Genomic DNA, 15,105 nt, shown 5'->3' with positions numbered 1-15,105 from the left:
GCCTATCCAAGAGGTCAATAGTGCCAACTAATGATAAACAGTAAAATGTACAAATTTTTCTTCTTCTTATCAGAGATAACCACCAACAATCAAAAATACATGATTATATGGTGTCATGGTTATGTTATAAAAAAAACGTGGTTATAATGGAAGTCAATGGGGCAAAAACAGCCACCTACAGTAAATTAGGGAGAGAAAAGCAATGAATCAAAGGCAATGTTGTTTCACAAGTCCAAGACTTTGATAAAAGGTAAAAAAATCCTGTCCACAATTACTTTTTATATTGAAAATACTTCATTTTGAGCATTTTTTTCACCCAATCAGTGATCAATTGTGAATTTGGCAATTAAAATCCTGTGATTTTTCTAAACAATTTAGTAGTTTTGATCAGGACTGAAGTTGATTTACAGAATTATGCAAAAACAAGTGAAAAAATATTTATCTGATGCATTTTTACAGCAGTTTAATTTAGCTGATGTTTTCATTCATAACAAAAGGATAGTACATTTGCTAAGAGTGTATCATTGTCTATAATTTTGTCAAAGTATGAGTCAAAATAAGATTTGTCACCAAAAATAATTTTGCTAGCTAAAACACAGAAAAAGTTGTGACCAGATTAAGACTCAAAATTACCCCAGAGTGGATAAAAACATCCCCAACAGTACATGAGGGTTATTTAAGTAGTTTGAACAAACAGTAAAAAAAACTTTTTTGTGCGTGTATGTGTCAATATTTTTGTTGTTGTTGTTGTTGTTGTTAGTACTTTTTTAACAATTGGAAAAAGAAAAAAAAAGAAAAAGAAAAAAAAACAAATTGAAATGTTGTATTCTTGAAAAAAAAAAATTAACCTTATAAATGCCTTCATCAAATGTTTTTGTTGTCATATTTAGCCAAATTAATATAAATCTAATGTGTAACAGTAATAATCAACAATTTTGAACTGTAATTTATGAAATCGAAGAGAGGAGCTATGACTTTAATAAAACATTTGTTATAGATTCACACTGTTAAATCTATGGAAGTCCTACAAGGCCATACATTGAAATATTATTTACTCTCTTATCTTGTAATCACGGCTTAATTTTCTCGTGATCTTGACATAACAAAAAATTGTTTTGTTGAATCTGCTGCTACTTTCAGTAGTATGGCAATAAATGTCATGTAAAGAGGCATTCAAACTCGTATGAGGTGTACCTGAGGTGATTATTGCCAGTCCTGTTGTTCAGATGAAAGAAATAGAAGCCGTTTCTAATATATAAATTCGAGGTGTTGATTAGAACAAAAACTCATTTTTATATGGAAAAGATTCCTTCTATTGCATGCCATTGCTTTTATAAATTATGCGATTTAAATCAGCCTTTAGGCTCGGTAGTCAGACTCGCTCCTGTTGGTCATCAATCTGGCAGCCTGCGCTTGTGTTTGTTTTGATCCAATAATGCACTACCTAGTTCAACCACTGGGTGTCAAACTTACACACTGCACCTTTAACCGTGTATAGTGTGTTCTTATATATGTTAGGTTTTTGGCAGTTTTTTTTTCCATCGTATAAATAATTTTTTAATAATATTCAAATTTTTTACAATAATTATGCTTTTTTTCTGTTTCATAATTTATATTATGAAGTACAAGAAAGCATTGTATGCCAAAACATTTTGCTGCACCCGCCAATGGTCAGTAAATGAAAAAGAAAAATCTTAAACTGCTCACATGAAAAGATCAGAGTTCTGCACTTCACATTACATATTTATATACTTGCAAAGCAGTTCTTGCTATTCTGTAATCATGCTAAATCATAGCCCATTCCCAGTCATTGTTAGAAATAATAAAGCATGTTATACCCCCAGTGCTCTCAGCTGGTGCATGGGGAGTTTTAATTTTAGGTGCCAATTGTGTCAGATTTTTGATTGACTGGCCAATCCTTGTTTGGGGAACTTGACTTGAATAAAAAAGTACATTATATGTAATTTTATGGTTGATTTAGTGAACAGAAATATGATGTAAAATGCCAATACAAAATCATTGCATATTCAGAATCTACAAAGGAACTGTGGGAAATAAATGAGTATATTTTGCCAAAATTACTTTGGTTTTGGTCTAATGTTTTTAGTAAGTTGTCAGTTTTTGAATCTAGTTTTTTAAAACGTACAAAATGATTGACATTGTCCCGGACATTGATTGGATAAAAAAAAAAAAAAATAATTAAAAAATAAAATAACATTAATAATAATAATAAATGTTTTGAATCTCATATTCAATCGCATTTGTGGCTGTCATTTGCGATGGATCATCCGAGTCGGATGTTGACACCAGGAGCAAACGTGAATCTGTCTGTTATGTTTGTGGTCTGGATCTCCCTGTGTGTATGAGGAGGGCAGCGAGCTGCGGTTTAGATGATTCACTGTCGCAGCGCTGATCAAAAGGACGCCTCTTTGAAAGCCAGGGCTTGCGGTTTTGGCACCATCAAAACACACTGTCACGCAGTTTTAGCAGTCCGGACGGAGCGTGACACACTGTGACACTGCCAGACACATCATGCATAACTAATAAGCTGAACAATATTGAAGACGTGTTTGTTTTGCCACCGTATCGGACCACCCCAGCTCAGCTGAAGGCTCCGGAAATGGGACATTTTTGTCTCTCATGCTTTATTAATGAAGCTGAGACATTAAAGGGCCTTCAGGGTTCAGGGATGAATGCATTATATACTCGACAGTCAGCTTACTAACTAGAGTTTCTAGGTGCTTCAGTACCTAAAAATTCGAAATATGATCTAGTTAATTTTGCAATATATTTATAAGGTGGGTTTAATCACAGTATTCACACTGATTGTATGGCAAAATCCAGTGTTTGAAATTATAATTTATTTATGCATAAATATAGTACAATAAACGTATGTAGGTAATATATTTACTAACGTGAAGAAAGATTAACAACACATTTACTACAGTATTTCTTCATCTTTGTTAACGTTAGTGAATTAAATTTAAAGTTATTTGTTGTTAGTTCATGTTAAGTCATTGTACATTAACAAATATTAATGAGCACATCATTGGATGTTTATATTTAGCAAATGTTAAACTATAAATGCTGAATTAGTGTTTTTAATTTGTTTATTTATTTAGTAAATATATTAACTAACATTAACTCTGTTTTCTGTGTTGTAAAGTGTTCCTTTTTTTAGATACTGTGTTCTTATTAGGTACTGGTTATCAAATAAATAATAAATGAATCAATTAATCAATCAATAATTATTTATGTATTTATTTAAATTAGAATCATAATTTGTAGTGCACACAACAATATCATATAGATATGATATAATGTGAACAATGTTATTAGATTTAATGATTCAAAGTTATTAACATTGTTACACTATTATTGACAACGATTAAATGATCATTTATATACAAATTAAATTATATACAGTTGAAGCCCCCCTGAAAAATTGTCAACACATTTCTAAACATAATTGTTTTAATAACTCATTTCTAATAACTGATTTATTTGATCTTTGTCATGATGAAAATAAATATTATTTGACTAGATATTTTTCAGGACAGTTCTATACAGCTTAAAGTGACATTTAAAGGCTTAACTTGGTTAATAAGGTTAACTTGGCAGGTTGAGGTAATTAGGCAAGTTATTGACAAAATATTATCAGACATACTGTGAAACTTTTCTTTGCTCTGTTAAACGTCATTTTGGAAATATTTAAAAAAAGAAAAAAATCAAAAGGGGGCTAATAATTCTGATTTCAACTGTATGTAAATTTAACATAATACAGTATTAGTACACTGAAATGTCTTATTTAGGTGTTATATGAAGCAGTGATGATCTTTGCTGCTTTCTTTTGAAATTAAGGTATATCGGAGGCAAGTGTGTGTTTGTAAAAGATAATTAATAAAAGATATAGCTTACCCAGAAATGTACATTCACTCATTATTTACTTACACTCATGTGGTTCTAAACTTTTATGATTTTTTTTTTTCTGTTGAACGCAAAATAAATCATTTTGAAAAATGTTGTGAAAAAGCAGCCACTGACAAACAATGGTAGTACCAAATACCATGAAAGTCAAAAGCTGTTTTTTTCACCCAACAAGAAACTCCAGATTTGGAACAAGCACTGTAAAAAGTACAAGGTTCCACATAATTCATAATTCATGTTGTCTCAACTCAAATCAATTAAGTATTATAAGTAATTAAGTATTACTTATTTTAAAAGAGTAGTTTGAAAAATAAAACTGCAAAAAAAGTTGTTTTAGTAGAGGTAAATAATTTTTACAGTAATCAATTATTTATTACTTTTACTTACTTACCAGTGAGTGAAAGATGAGTAAACGATGAATTATCTCTTTAATAAAACAAACAGCAATATATTGTTAATTAACTGCTTTTGATTATCTAATACTGCTAAGACATAAGATTTTTGACATTTTATTTTCTGTACCATTCTAGTACTATTCTGTACTATTTATACTAAGGGGTAAGCAACTAGTACATGTATATATAAAGTGTTTAATTTGAATGTTATTTACATCAATAACAGCCCTGGTTTCATTTTATAAGTTGCTAAGCCCAAGATATCGATTTTCTGTCTGTACTGAGGTGCCAAAGTTGGTATTGTATCAAATCCAAAATGATGCTATTGATCCAGTCTCATTGCTGTGCGCTCTCTACATGCTCAGTTTGAGGAATAGTGGCTCAGCGAGCAGGTCTGAAGTTACATTAGATGCCAGCTCAGCTTTATTGATTTATTTGTTTAGGCGTGATATTTGCAGATTGCAATTTTAGATTGCACTACAAGACACGCTTATCACCAAGAACTGATTATAAATTCCCTCTGCAGCAAGAATCAGTGCTACACTGTAAAAAAATGTTCATTAAATAACACTTCATTTTGTGAGTAATAGTTGTTTTCATTTTATTTATGCTGTCAAATTGCATTTTTAGTAGTTTGACTCAATATATTGTCCGGGTTGGTCGTGTAAATTACAGTACTAAAACTGATAATGAGTTCAAGGTCCCATAATTCAATTGTAAAGATTTTAACTGGCATTGTTTAAGTGTTAGGTTGACATTTAGTCCATGGATAATCATTAAAACTAAAAACTCTGAGTAAGTGTCAGGAACACAGTTTAACCAAAGTGGAGTTTAAACAGAAAACCCCCGTAAATCCATAAAGCCCACCATAAAAAGTATAAGTTAACTGTTTATTAACATATTTTGTGTTCACACCACCTGATTGATGTAGATGTGGACAGCTTTTGACCACTCAAATATAAAAGCAGATTCTGAAAAATGTCAATCAAACGGAAATGACCAATGGAAATTCAGTGTTATTTTGGAAACCCTAAAAGGCTCTGATATACAAGTGGAATTCACATTGGGGATTTGAACAAAACTGGGTTCAGTTCAGAACTTTGTAATTTCTTGCTTAGCAGACTTTCCTAAAAGGCTTAGGCTTGTAAACACTTTGGAACTACCATTAATCTAAAACAGTGATGTAATAAGTAGGCTCCACCTTCTTTGATTTGGAATGTGGTATATGCACACAGACTTTTAATTTCAGTCAGCCAGCCCTAGGGCTTCCGGTTAATTCCGGTCAACCCATTTCAAATCACCACGTTTAAGATCTGATTTCTTAAAAAAAAAAAAAAAAAACAGTGATCTACACTGCCTGGCTATAAGCTACTATATAAAGTGGCTATCAGACCAAACAAGAAATTGTGCAATGAATTAATTTTTCCACGTCATGCCTTTGAAATATGTAAAACTATTTTACCCCAGTAATTTCAATGGAATTTCTGCGCTAGCCTAATGATGAACCAATTGAACCATAGGTCTTAAGCTCAATTTATAAAGGACTGCAGGTCTGAACAGTTTTGCTCCAAACTTTTGCTTCAAACACAACTGATCATACTAAGCAAGGTGTTTAAGAGTAGTCTTGAACACCTTAATAGTTGGAGCAAAACTGTTTAGAGCTGCGGCCCTCCAGGAATCCAATTTTAAACCTATGGTTTAAACGGTCTATTGTCTGTTTTTATGCTTTAACAACCAAATAAATGCTTAAGTCTGTTTAACTGATTATTATTGAATTACATTACAACATTGATAGTTTAAAAGGAACCTTATAAAATTGAAAACAGTCGCACAAAGCTTTCACGGAAAGTTTATGATTGGCTGAAAAACACTAGCTGTGCAAATGTCATATTTTATTGTTCAATCTGTCAAGGCCAGACATCCAGCAACAAAGAGCTCTTCTGAACTAGAAATTGAAGTTGCCAGAAAAAAATTTCCACAATATTTATGTTTAATATTGCAAGATCAACAACATATTCTTTTCTATTCTGAAGTAAAACAGTGGTATAGCTAAAAAAAATGTGTAGTTTTCTATCGAACTACACCTTTAAAGTCCCCACAAAATCAAAACTAAGCATGTGATTTTGTTAGCTCACATTGCCAGTTTTGAGGTGAACAATTCATCTGTGCATGTCATTAAGATAAAAATAATGGTTTGCCCTTCTTATCTTCAATTGAAATCTGAAAATGCTCTTCCTGTTTGTATTTAAATGATCAGATATCATGGTTTTGAGGCAATGGGCGTGGCTAACGTACCTGACCACACTTGTTTAGTTCTGACAACAAACAGAAACGGTGAACAGGAGGAGTCTGTTGTAATAACTCTTCCAACCCCCCCCCCCCCCCCCCCCCTGATTTTTCTGAATAAAAGGCCTACTATACTGCATCCATTCAGCCCACGATAGGAAAAACAAGCCACGCACACTGTTTGCTCATTTAAAACTCAGAGTCTCTAGAAACTGCATCACAATGCAAACCAAACAAACAAACATTAAAAAAAAACGATTGCAGCTTCCCGTTTATTCGGACTTTAAAGGTATTGTTCACTCTAAAAGAAAAATGTGCTTACTATTTACTTAACCTCACTTAGGCCTGTCACAATAATCAAATATACCGACTTATTGCACAGCAAATGGACATGACCCTAATTGTTTTTGGTAGTGCAATATATATCGTTCTTACATAAAACCAATTCTAGCAATATTTCAGCTGATTGTACAACCTCTCTGTCTCTATTGGAGGTGTCAGTGTCAGTATTGTTAAAAAATAAAAACACTATAGAATCTATTTTCTCTAAATTACTAATATATTTTCATGTGCGTGTCTGACAACTGAAAATAGATCTGGCAGCAGATATCGCAGCCTCTGTTACTTTTTATCCTGTACTTTTTTTGTAAGCATTTATTATTGTTTATTTGTTCAAGATATACATTTTCACTTTATGATTCCAATTCCTAATAAACTGTTAAAATGACTATAATTAAATGACATATTCTTAAGTATAAAATATGTGTTTTTTGAAGAGTGTACTTGCCATTTGATGTTATTTTATTGTCATTCTGGCATTATATAATAGTCTAAAATGGTCTTAAAATGACAATAATATGATTTATTGCAATATATTTTAGTGCAATTTATTGTACAACAAAAAGCAGATATCATGACAGCTCTTACCTCACTATAACCTTGTAAATTTCTTTTTTCTGCTCAACTTGAAATAGAATCTTTTGAAAAATGTTCAAAACCATCAGTAACCATTGTCTATGTTTCCATCCAAAAATGTGAATTAACTTAAAAGATGTGGGAATAAAGCAGCGTTTCCATCCAACGAGTCAAAGAGAACAAAATTGTCTCTTCCTGATTAACTGGCGCCAAATATCAAAAGAAAAAACGGAAATTGCTCTGGAAGAAGAAGCTGCGTGAATCTTTTCTTCATTTAATAAATCACTTCCGCCTCAGAAGGCAATCCTGACATGCAGTGAACGCGGGGTAGTGTTTGAAGGTGTAAGACGCGGAGCACAGACACTCTTGATTCTGGAGGTCATTATTAATATAATAACACTAATACTTAAATGGTAAAGGCGTTTTAGAATGACCAAAACAACATTTTAGATGTTTTGTAATGTGCTCAGCCGCTGGTTTGTCCATTCCCACAGATTTTTTATCATCACATGATCTCTTATAACAAAATCATATAACTTTTCTTATCGAATAAAACGTTTATCCTACTCAGTTATGCGCATTTTTTTTTTTCGCAATTTAAAAAATTATGCCCATCTTGTCTTTTCCATCAACTGATTTTTTTTATGTGCATCTCCAAAACGCACATAAAAATAGGTGAATGGAAATGTAGCTATTAACACTTGAAAAACAAAGTGAGAAAAACAGACACTGTGCTAACTCAATAATTACTAGTTTCTAAGGTGTTTTAAAAGAACTTATTGTGTGTTCAACAATCAAAAAAAAAAAAGAAACTAAAACAGGTTTATGAGGAGTGAAGGGTGTTTGGTAATGATCAGTTTTGAGTGGATAATACTTTTAAGAGCCATACATTTGCTTCAAAGCACCAATGTAAGCATGTCCGTAATCCAGATTGCCATTCCAGGTGCATGTAGTCAAACCACCATCTGTCTCCATCAACGCACACGTTGTCTTCATGCACAGTACGATGCTATAAGATCCTGGTCTTGTGTTTCTCTTTCATTTAAAACTGACAAGAGCAGTCTGTATATTCCTAAACGCAATGATTTGCCTCCCGTCCAGAGAAATGGATGTTCGTCAGCTTGGCTTTGGGCCACCCTGGAGGGAACGTGAATGTAGAAAAAGGTACTACTAATTTTTAAAAAAAGACTCATTTTTGTGTGTTTCAGCTGCAGGAAGCCAAGCAGATGGAGAGAGAGCGCCACAGACAGCATTCTCCTGTCAGTCAGCAAGAGCCTGAATCTCCTGGACAGAGGCACACCGAGACCCCTGGCAAAACCCTGCCAGCTGAGGGCAACGGTGGACCTGGACATCAGGGTGGTAAAGTGGAGCAGGGTTCCCCACCGTATGAGAGTCCCGAGCCAGAGAATGGAAGTGACTTCTGTCCTGCGGAGAATGAGCAGACCGAGGCTGACCAGGCCACCGCTGCAGCACAAAGTAAAGATTTTTAGTAATGGTATTTATGCACTATGCCATCTGAACTGTGCCCAGGCACATATCCTGGTTCATTTACAAGTGTCAGTGCTCCAAATCGGGCCCAGACACAGTTCGGTTGGCCGGCCCTGGCCTGTTTGGAAGAGTTGTGCCAGAGCTCGGTTCAATTGGGCCTTTAAAGAACTTTTTAATATGGATTTATTAATCATTCTTACTTTTCAATGAATGCAGACTCATATAATTTATTTAAGATGCAAACCTCCTAATACGTGCAGCATAATGAATTTTATGATAATTTATGAGCATTAAAAGTCGTGGATCTGTTCGGCAAAATATTTGACTGCGTGTCACTGCCTTCCAAACGACTAAGGGTGCTTTTACATTTGTGATTCGGTTTATTTGGTCTAAACCAAGGGCAACAAATGATACATTGCATCATTTTTCTGCGTTTTTTGGGTCCTATTCACACCACACTGATTGCTTTGGTCTAAATCAGCTCAAAATAAGCAAAATGTAGTCATGGCAATAAACATTAAAGAGCCGATCCTCCCTACTGTATGTACAACCCATACTGCTGAACCATCAGGGGCTGCCCCTTGCTCTTGAATGTGAGTCTGTTCTGTGCTTTCATTTTACTTTACACTTTGAAATAAATATAAAAACTGCATGATTCCCTTTCCTTTTCATTACAGGTGCCCCTCCTTTGCAATCCTCAAAACTGTCATATAGCAGTGCGTGACTGTCAACTGACCGGCTTCATAGTGATAAATATACGCTGTTTCCCAAACAGATTTTGTACACGCTATTTGAAGCAGAGCAAAAGTCTGGCTTTTGGGTGTGTGTTTGAACAGACATATACACATAATTAATAATTATAATATATAAAGATGTCGATCTTGGTGGGGTTTTTTTTCAACCACAACTAATTGTATCCTAAATGAGCCTAAACAGTTAGGAAAGCAATTGAACACTCATTATTAGTTGGATGTGTGCATTTTTAAAGTGACAGCTGTTATTTAATGTAATCAAACGGAAAATCCAAATAAATGAGATTCATTCGTTGCTCTTTAATCAGAATGTGTAAGTTACACAGTGAAGAACTTAAGATTAATGAGATTTCATATCTTGATTCTATTTTTTTGTAATAGCTATTAATATAGCAGCTGGATTAGTCCAAAAAGGCGCAGGACTTTTGCCCTTGGGTCTGTTTTAGTTCAGATCATTTTCTTAATACAAACAAACTGCTCCAGAGTTCGTTTGAAAACTTTTTTGGTCCGCTTTCGGTGCGCACTCGAGTGTGATTGGTACATTCACACCTGCCCAAAAGAACCGCACCAAGAACTAAAAAAGGCAGGTGTGAAATCACCCTAAAATTATATATTTGACTCTTTCACTAACTAAAGCAATGGCCACTGTGCTGAGCGAGAGCGCTTCTCTTCTGTTAAACTGAACAGTCACATCATCGATGGCGTAAGCGTTCTGGTTCAGAAGGCAAAATGCAGTGTAAGTACAGGCCGTTGGGGGATAGGGGACAATTGTACTTCGGCATGGTTCAAGGCAACTGTACCTAGAGTGAGAACGCCCTTATGTTGCACGGGGTTTTTTGGGGGGCAATTTTGGCAATCGTCGTATAGTCTTTTCTTGGCCAAAAAGATACAGTGCTCAGCATGTATAACCACCCCTCACAAATCTTTCTTTTAAATTCATATTATTAATAGGAAGCTTTACAATATTATATTTGTGCTTATACATTAGATTAGTTAGCACTGAAGTCAAATCTGGAGCTTATCTAACAAAATAATGGTAACTGTCACAAAACTACTTACCCAAATATATATATATATATATATATATATATATATATATATATATATATATATATATATATATATATATATATATATATATATATATATATATATATATATATATTCTAGAAAAATATTAAATACAAATGTAAAAAAAAAAGAAAAATCACGAGAAGCAAAATAATGAAAAATTTTGTTGAAATGTTTGCAACATTTTGCTTGAATTTAATTGTGTTATTTTTTAAAGTTTTAAAGTTATTTTGTGCCTGAAATATTATTTTACATTGCCTATATTAACTGAGAAAAGAATAAAAATGTTAGTTTTCAAAATGGGGTGTACTCAAAAATGCTGAGCACTGTATTTTGGGAATTTCCTAATGTGAATATATCAAAACTCTTTTTATTTTATTTCTAATGTGCATTGTTAAATACTTTACATCTTTAAAGATGATTCACTCAATATTTAGATTGTTTTGAACCCGCATATTGTAGATCTTCAAATATTCGTAGCATAGCTAAATATTGTCTTATCCTAAGTAACCATGCATCAATGGAAATGTCTTTTTTCAGCTTTCATGTAATATAGAAGTCTTATTTTTTTTTTTAAATAATCTAATGTTCCGTGGCCCAGGGACATAAAAATGAAAGCTGTCTCACAATGTAAAAAAAAAACAATTTTATTAAAACTTTATCTCACAATTTGGGGGAAAGAGTCATTGTTACAACTTATGTATTCGGAAGTGTGAAAATATATCTGACAATTCTGAGATTTTCTCACAGTTAAGCAATTATATATCTTAATTCTGAGAAAAGGTCAGTTTTGTGAAGTGTTTAAGTGTTTACAAGTGTATTAAGTGTATTGTGAGATGCAAACAACATTCTGAATCTGTGCCTCATTTTAATATACCTCACGATTGCTTACATATAGCCTTTGTGTTGACTTATCCATTTGATAGTTCACCTAAAAATGAAAATTAAGTCATTATTTGCATTCTTTCCCTCTATTGAAAGACCAGGTAACCAAAACTTTGATTATCTAGAAAAAGTAATCTGTTTCGAAATACATCGATACAAATGTCACAACTCTCTATACATATGTGTTGATTGTTGTTAAGTTGTACACAAAATTATACATGGAGTCCAACCTAACATGGGATACGATTTAGGAAAAAAAAACTGTGGATTTATATGGACTTTTAAATGTTGTTTACCTGCACTTTCCAAGATGGTTCTGTTTTGGAAGAATTCAATTTATTTTTTCATGTCTCACAGGTTTAAAACAGATGTTAATGAGAAAATGTGAACAAAATTTTTTTTTTTTTTCCCATTAGGTGAACAATCTTTATAAGTTAGTGTCACTATTATTAGTTGGTCTCCCTCCTTCTTGCGACTCTGCTTGACACAGACAAGCATCTCTGATTTCTAGTCATTATTTGTTAATTGTGGATTTAAGCTTGACATCAGAACAGATAAGACGTCCTCTAATGATGTGACACTACTGGAAAACTGTGTCAGTGTCTCTCAGTCTTATGTAAGTTTAATAGCAGCACTTTCCATCAGAAGATCATCCAGTTACAGGCAGTGTGGATTCCCTTTTGATAACACTTATTATGGTGATACTGCAGGCAGAATTGCATAGTTTTGATATTTTGCACTTCCTGTCACTTTGCACTTCCTTTTTACATATATCAGCCTATTTTAAAAAGAACGTCAAAAATGCACTTTTAAGTGTTTCTTTTGTCACACTATCATTTTGAGTCTGCATATTTTCAAGGCGATTTTTACTAAATATTTCAAATCATTTATATCTATATTCTGAAAATTGTTTGTTTTGCTGACGCATGTTCATAGATCATTATATACATTTTATTCTACAATTTTTGTTCGGAATCATGGGTATTTTTGTGTTAGAAACCTATGCAAATCAGTGCATACTCATTAAATAAAGCCTTATTTGCATATTTAAAAAAACATTTTAAAATGTTTGCACTCATTAGTATAATACATTAAGTGAAGAAGCATGATAATTCTTAGATAAAAATTTTGGTTAGTTAGTTAGTTAGTTATACATTTAAAAACTTGTAATAAAACATTTGCATTCATTAACATAATACATTAAGTGGGGGAGCATGATAATTGTTTTTAGTTAGTTAGTTAGTTAGTTAGTTAGTTAGTTAGTTAGTTAGTTAGTAGGTTGGTTAATTAGTGGGTTGGTTAGTTAGTTGGTTAATTAATTAATTTGTTGGTTAGTAAGTTAGTTAAAAATATTTAAAACATGTAATACAATATGTGCATTAACTAATAAAAAAAAACATTGAGGAAGCATGATGATAACTTGGTTGGTTAGGTAAGTGGGAAAGCATGTTGATGAACTAGTTGGCTAGTTGATTAGTTTGCTTGGTTAGTTAGTTGATTATTTGGTTGTCTGAGTAGTTGGTTAGTCAGTTTGTTGGTTGGTTGGTTAAATAGTTAAATAATTTAGTTTGTTAGTTAGTTAAACAATGTTAATTATTTATAAATGTTAGTTAGTTGGTTAGTCGATTAGTTAGTTGTTAGTTAGCTTGAATTGTTGGTTAGTTAGTTAGTTAGTTGGTCATTTGGTTGTCTGGTTGATTGGTTGGTTGCTTTTATTAAATAGTTAAATAAACATTTAAAAACTTGTAATAAAGTATTTGCACTCATTAATATAATACATTAAGCATGATAGTTGGTTAGTTAGCTAGTTAGTTAGTTAGTTAGTTAGACATTTTTATTACAAGTTAGTTAACTTGTAATAAAATATGCGCACTCATCTATATATATATATATATATATATATATATATATATATATATAATACATTAGGTGGGCTATAATATAATACATATAATACATTAGGTGGGCATGATGATAGTTAGTTAGTTGGTTGGTTAAATGGTTAGTTGATTAGTTTGTTGGTCGGTTGGGTTAGTTAGTTAGTTATTTAGTTAGTTAGTTAGTTAGTTAGTTAGTTAGTTAGTTAGTTAGTTAGTTAGTTAGTTAAATATTTAAAAACTTGTAATAAAAATATGTATACTCAATAATATAATACATTAGGTGGGCAGGATGATAACTTAGTCGGTCAGTCAGTCAGTCAGTCAGTTAGTTAATTAGTGGAATTTGAAAAGACTTCTTCTAATTTGCATAAACATAAAAAACATGTAATAAACATTTTTGATTTTCTTAATGTAAATCATCAACTGGGGAAGTATGATGGTAACTGTTTATCTTATTCACCTGCAGTTTATTGCCTTAAACTTGCATTAGGAAACTGATGAATATAATTTGTCTAGTGCATGTTACTAAAAGAATAGTCTTTCTATCGCACGATGAATGACTAACTTGACAGAATCGGAGTCTTACACATGCTCTGCTGTGTTTTTTAGGTGCAGCAGAGCATGCCACTGAAGCCAGCGAGGAGGATGAAAGGCAGAACTATGAAGAGAAGGCGCAGGAGATTGTGGAGAGCGTTTTGCTAGAAGTGGTGAACACAGTGGCTACAGGCAAGTTGTGTGTCTGAGAAGCTTAAAAAAATGGGGAATCGCATTTTAATTTGGATTTATACCTTAAAACTGTTTAGTACTATTACAATGTTTTTAATTGCTTTTGAAAAAGTGTCTTTCAGGGGTATCATGGGTAGACTAAAACCTTAAAGCTTTAAACACTGGGAACAATTTACGATACAGTAAGGTGCATTTGTCTGGGTTAACTAACATTAACTAACAATGATCAGTTTTTATTAATCTTTCTTGGTTAGCTCATTCACTTATATTTACCAAACAAGTTCTTTATTTATTTTAATGCACTAAAATGACCAAAACTAAAGCTTAAATTAAAATGAGTAAAATATACATAGATAAAAAAAAAAAACAAGCTGAATTTAATATCCAATAATAAAAGCTACAGCAAGATCTTAAAGATATTAAAATAGCACTGGTTTTACATTCTAAACTACGGAGACCCAGGAGGGAGGTGATGGTGGGGGAAAAATGGGTGGGTAAAAAAACTGGGTGGGAGAAAAAAAAACATGTTTTACGAGGGAACGCAAAGATGTTTTACATTTTTTCACAAAACTGTTGTTCCACAAACACTTCCTGTTCACGTCATAATTTCATCTCTCCCGTTTTTGCCAGGATTCTCCTGTATTTTACCATTCTATCCCGCTATCATCCTATCATTAAATATTTTCCCATATTTCTCCAATATTTTTAATCTTGAAAGCATGTGGATATTAATATAAAAATGTCTGCATTCACTTTATTTCCATTTAAGCTCTGCGTCGA

At 32.7% G+C, this 15,105-nt stretch overlaps 1 protein-coding gene across 4 annotated transcripts in view; it reads left to right on the top strand.

The window, feature by feature from the left end:
• arfgef1 (ADP-ribosylation factor guanine nucleotide-exchange factor 1 (brefeldin A-inhibited)) overlaps positions 1 to 15,105 on the top strand; it is a 139,925-nt gene that overhangs the window by 53,448 nt on the left and 71,372 nt on the right. For all 4 annotated transcript variants that reach the window (XM_068217191.1, XM_009297399.2, XM_068217189.1 and 1 more), the window contains 2 exons: positions 8,732 to 8,999; positions 14,209 to 14,325. In XM_068217191.1, the coding sequence (XP_068073292.1) occupies positions 8,732 to 8,999; positions 14,209 to 14,325 (385 nt within the window). The remainder of the gene's footprint in view (positions 1 to 8,731; positions 9,000 to 14,208; positions 14,326 to 15,105) is intronic.

This window comes from Danio rerio, chromosome 24, assembly GCF_049306965.1.
Source record: "Danio rerio strain Tuebingen ecotype United States chromosome 24, GRCz12tu, whole genome shotgun sequence".
Taxonomy (NCBI): Eukaryota; Metazoa; Chordata; class Actinopteri; order Cypriniformes; family Danionidae; genus Danio; species Danio rerio.
Note: the sequence above shows the minus strand (reverse complement) of the source record. Positions and strands in the feature narration are given on the sequence as shown.